Source organism: Scylla paramamosain, unplaced genomic scaffold (genome assembly GCF_035594125.1).
Source record: "Scylla paramamosain isolate STU-SP2022 unplaced genomic scaffold, ASM3559412v1 Contig16, whole genome shotgun sequence".
Taxonomy (NCBI): Eukaryota; Metazoa; Arthropoda; class Malacostraca; order Decapoda; family Portunidae; genus Scylla; species Scylla paramamosain.
Genome location: NW_026973681.1, coordinates 870,001 through 875,000, shown reverse-complemented (window position 1 = coordinate 875,000; position 5,000 = coordinate 870,001). Strand labels below are relative to the sequence as shown.

General features: G+C 42.2%; 1 protein-coding gene across 1 annotated transcript in view; it reads right to left on the bottom strand.

The window, feature by feature from the left end:
- Nucleotides 1–5,000, bottom strand: part of LOC135097283 (uncharacterized) — a 46,919-nt gene that overhangs the window by 40,277 nt on the left and 1,642 nt on the right. Inside the window, exon 3 of the mRNA XM_063999091.1 lies at nucleotides 1,065–1,128. Within this exon, the coding sequence (XP_063855161.1) occupies nucleotides 1,065–1,128 (64 nt within the window). The remainder of the gene's footprint in view (nucleotides 1–1,064; nucleotides 1,129–5,000) is intronic.

The window sequence follows — 5,000 nt, the reverse complement described above, 5'->3', positions numbered from 1 at the left end:
TGAATGATAGTGAATGAAAAAGGGGGAAAAAGAGGGGAGAATCCGCGTGAATAAATTGGGCAGATGCAAGGAGTAAGTGGAAAATGGAAGAAGAGGAAGTAGTAGGAAAAAGAAGAGATAAAAACAAAACAAAAAACCACAGTAGCGATTTGTTACGAAAGAGGAAATACGAAGAAGGAAATAAAGTAGAGGAAAAACTATATAAATCCGATCACAATTCAGATTTAATTTCCTGCACGAGTTTGTTTTGTACTTTGTGTTGTGGTGGTGGTGGTGGTGGTGGTACAGGTGTTAACGGTTGTGGTTGTGTTGCTGTTGTGTTGGGGCTGTGGTGGTGGTGAACCAGATGGTGTGGAGCTGGGGTTGTTGTTGTTGTTGTTGTTGCTGTTATCGATTTTTATATTGTTTTACAGAGAGAGAGAGAGAGAGAGAGAGAGAGAGAGAGAATGTTAAAGGAAACCTGGTGTGTCGTGGCGTTGACCACACTGAAAGGCAGGCATCTACTCGTAATTAGGAGTAGCCGGAGATTATAGGAAGCCGTGCCACGTAACAAGGAACATAATATACCATTTTGCCTTAATCCTTATTTATATTTCCAGTTCACATTACCCACATCAGTGCACTACACATTCTCGATCCAATGGGCATATTTGTTGCTCCAGTCCGGCACTACAACCAGACTTGTAATTAGAACCAGTGGAGTTGGCACCCCACTTTCCACACGATCAGCTACACTGCCCTCACGTTGACACCACTCGGCCCTACTCGTCCACCTGGCAACCTAACGCCGTTGGCTGCTAACTCCTGCAACCATACACCAACATAACTATTCTTACACAACCCTCACTATGCATCGCCCGATAATGGACAGTTGTTACCTAGCCCAACAATCACAATTCACTTTGTTCTCCCCGATAAGGAACATTATTTATAGAACCCGTTAAACACACACTTAACACTTAAGTGTAGTTATCAATGCCTCTGAATAACACCTTTTCCAATTGTGTGCAATAGAAAACACAGTGAAAACAATTACTAGGAAAGAAAAGAGTAAGTGTACTCACCTCAAGAGTGCAGGTGTGTAGACTCTGGGAGACGGGAGGAAGCAAGGAGTGAGGCGGGAGGTGCCTGTGGGGAGAGACACACTGTGCTTCATGCTCTTACATTTATACTCCACAAGCACAAGTCTGTACCTGTGTACATCTATCTATTTGTATCTATCTGTATAAACACACACACACACACACACACAGAGAGAGAGAGAGAGAGAGAGAGAGAGAGAGAGAGAGAGAGAGAGAGAGAGAGAGAGAGAGAGAGAGAGAGAGAGAGAGAGAGAGAGAGAGAGAGAGAGAGAGAGAGAGAGAGAGAGAGAGAGAGAGAGAGAGAGAGAGAGAGAGAGAGAGAGAGAGAGATCCAAAAATGTACTCCTTGTTTGACTCGCTATAATTAACTGAATTTTTTTTTTTTTCAGAAGTAGTTGGCCAAAATAATAATGTCAGAAGTAAGACAAAGCTTTGAAGAAAGAACATCTGTCATAAAGTGTTACTGGAGGCACGAAAAATGTCAAAGAAGTGCAAAGACAATTCAGAAGACACTTTGACAGGAATCCACCAAGGTGACGCACCATTGCTCGCATCACAGCTAAGTTTGTACCAGATGGAACTGTTCACGACCTCCATAAGCAAGCGTGTGTAGTAGTAGTAGTAGTAGTAGTAGTAGTAGTAGTGGTTGTAGTGGGTATTAGTGGTGGTAGTAATACTAGTGGTAGCAGTAATAGAAGTAAGGAGAGTAGAAGCCTTTGTGAGAGGAAAAAAGTAGTAGTAGCAGTAATAGTAGTAGTAGTGGTAGAGGTAATATTTGCGATTTGTTACTACTACTACTACTGCTACTACTACTACTAGTACTTACTACTACTGCTACTACTACAACTACTACTACTACTACTACTACTACCTCTAACACTATTACTACTACTGCTGCTAATAATACTATGTGAATATTAATAGTAATGCCTTAAAAATTGTTGCAAAAACAGCTGCAGTAGTTTGTATTTATATTAGTAATAGCAGTAGTAATAATAGTGGTAATAATAGTAGTAGTAGATGTTTTTGTTGTTATATTGCTACTATAATTGGTTATCAATATCACACACACACAGTAGTAGTAGTAGTAGTAGTAGTAATAGTAGTTATAGTAGTAGTAAGAGTAGAAGCAATAGTAGTTTTAATAATTTAGTATAATTTAATTATTTGATTAATATTATTTATTTATTTATCTATTTCATTTTATTTATCTATTTATTTATTTATTTTTATTTTTTTGGTAGATATATGGTGTTTTTTTGTGGATATGAGTGTGTTCGTTGGTTGAACAAGTCCCTGTATATCAAGTAGACCTTTGTGTGTCGCTCAAGTACCGAACGGCCTGGAAACACTGAGCCAAAGGGACGCCGCTCAGTCTGCAGCCAGTGTGGCGGCGTATCTTGTGTGGTGCGCGTGTGTATCGCATTGTGTTCCTCCTCATAGACTTAGTGGTGGTCAAGATAACCAGGATTGGCCAAGCCCTCCCTGAAGTGTGCTACCAGTAGTGTACCAGGTGTGTTGAGTAGCCGCCAGGTGTACAGCCATACGTGTGTTGTGTACATGTGCATGTTGTGTACAGAAAGACCTCCTGCTGGTGTTTTGTTAGTCCCATCATGCCGCTGGCCCGGGAAACTACACTTGCCCCTCTTCTCAGAGACGCCATCTTGTTGTGTCAGTCCGAGACGCCTCCTTCCCCCCCACTCTCTCCCCACCACCCGCCAGCCACTCCTTCTCACTTCCGCCAGCACTTCTGGCCGCCCAATAGCCAGCAGCACCTTCACGGCAACTACCTGCCAGCCTGCCTTCCTGTCCTTATCTCCTCCCACTCCCTCCCCCCCTTCCCTCAACCCACTCCCTTCCTAATCCCATTTCGCCACCCACTCCTGCCAGGCCCCTACCAGCAACCCACTCCTTCCCGCTCCAAGCCCTACCAGCCGCCCCTTCCCGCCCCCCACCCACCATCCACTCCTTCCGGCCCCCACCCGCCTCACGCTCCTTTCCCCTTTCCGCCGCCCACACACGAGGTGCTCTCCTCGCTCCCTCCCCCCCACTCCATGACGTCCACGGACCAGCGGTGACAGTGACTAGCTGGTGTGAACCGCACCTCACACCCGCTCTACCTAAATACTGCTACTACTACTGCTACTGCTGCTACCACTGCTGTTACTATTACTACTGTTACTTCTACTGCTACTATTACTGCTACTATAATTACTAGTGCTACTAGAATTCTATTACTACTATTACTGCTACTGCTGCCACTACTGGCGCTACTACTACTACTGCTGCTACTACTACTACTACTACTACTGCTACTACTATTACAACTACTACAATTCTGTTACTACTACTACTGCTGCTACTACTACTACTACTACTACTACTGCTACTACTATTACAACTACTACAATTCTGTTACTACTACTACTACTACTACTACTACTACTACTACTACTACTACTACTACTACTACTACTGCTACTACTACTACTCGTTCTACTTCTACTACTGCTACTAATACTGATATTAGCTCTACTACTACTACTACTACTACTACTACTATTATTACGATTACTGTTACTACTATTACTTCTATTAGTATTACTACGACTATTATTATTACGACTACTTTTAGTACAAAAATGAATACTACTACTATTACTACTACTACAATAATTATTATTACGAGTACTCATACTACTGCTTCTATTACTACTACTACTACTACTACAACTACTACTACTGCTACTACTACTACTACTACAACTACTACTTCCTTGCAAGCCTCCCTGTCCGCTTTACCGTCATTCCTTGATTCATATTTTTTTATTATTTATGTTGTTATTAGTGTGTGTGTGTGTGTGTGTGTGTGTGTGTGTGTGTGTGTGTGTGTATGTGTGTGTGTGTGTGTGTGTGTGTGTGTGTGTGTGTGTGTGTGTGTGTGTGCAGGATTACAGATAAAAATATTATTCATGGACACTGTAATTTATATGCGGAAAAAACAAACAAAAAATCTTACAGTGCACTATTCTCTCTCTCTCTCTCTCTCTCTCTCTCTCTCTCTCTCTCTCTCTCTCTCTCTCTCTCTCTCTCTCTCTCTCTCTCTTGTCAGTCAGTCAGCTGTTTTCAAGGTCGCTGGGTCTCGCTCCCCTTTTTATTATTTATATTGTTATTAGTGTGTGTGTGTGTGTGTGCAGGATTACAGATAAAAATATTATTCATGGACACTGTAATTTATTTGCGGAAATAACAAACAAAAAATCTTACAGTGCACTATTCTCTCTCTCTCTCTCTCTCTCTCTCTCTCTCTCTCTCTCTCTCTCTCTCTCTCTCTCTCTCTCTCTCTCTTGTCAGTCAGTCAGCTGTTTTCAAGGTCGCTGGGTCTCGCTCCCCTCCTGCCTGGCTTGTATGATGCCACGTAGCATTTTACAGGAGTACTTTTAATCACCGCAGTAATGTTGTCGTGCCATGCTTGTCGGTAAATTATGTGCTTTTTAATGACACTTGTCTTGTTATAACACACACACACACACACACACACACACACACACACACACACACACACACACACACACACACACACACACACACACACACACACACACACATTTGCCTGCTCTCTCTCTCCTCTCTCTCTCTCTCTCTCTCTCTCTCTCTCTCTCTCTCTCTCTCTCTCTCTCTCTCTCTCTCTCTCTCTTTCTCTCCATCTTTCTCCACCCGCGCATCCTCCTCCTAATAGTAGTAAATCTATTATTATTATTATCATTATTATTATTATTATTATTATTATTAGTAGTAGTAGTAGTAGTAGTACTAAGAGGAGGAGGAGGAGGAGCAGCAGCATCAGTAGCAGCAGCAGAAATAGTAGTAACTGTGGTAGAAATAATAGTAGTTGTAGTAATAGTAGTAGTAATAGTA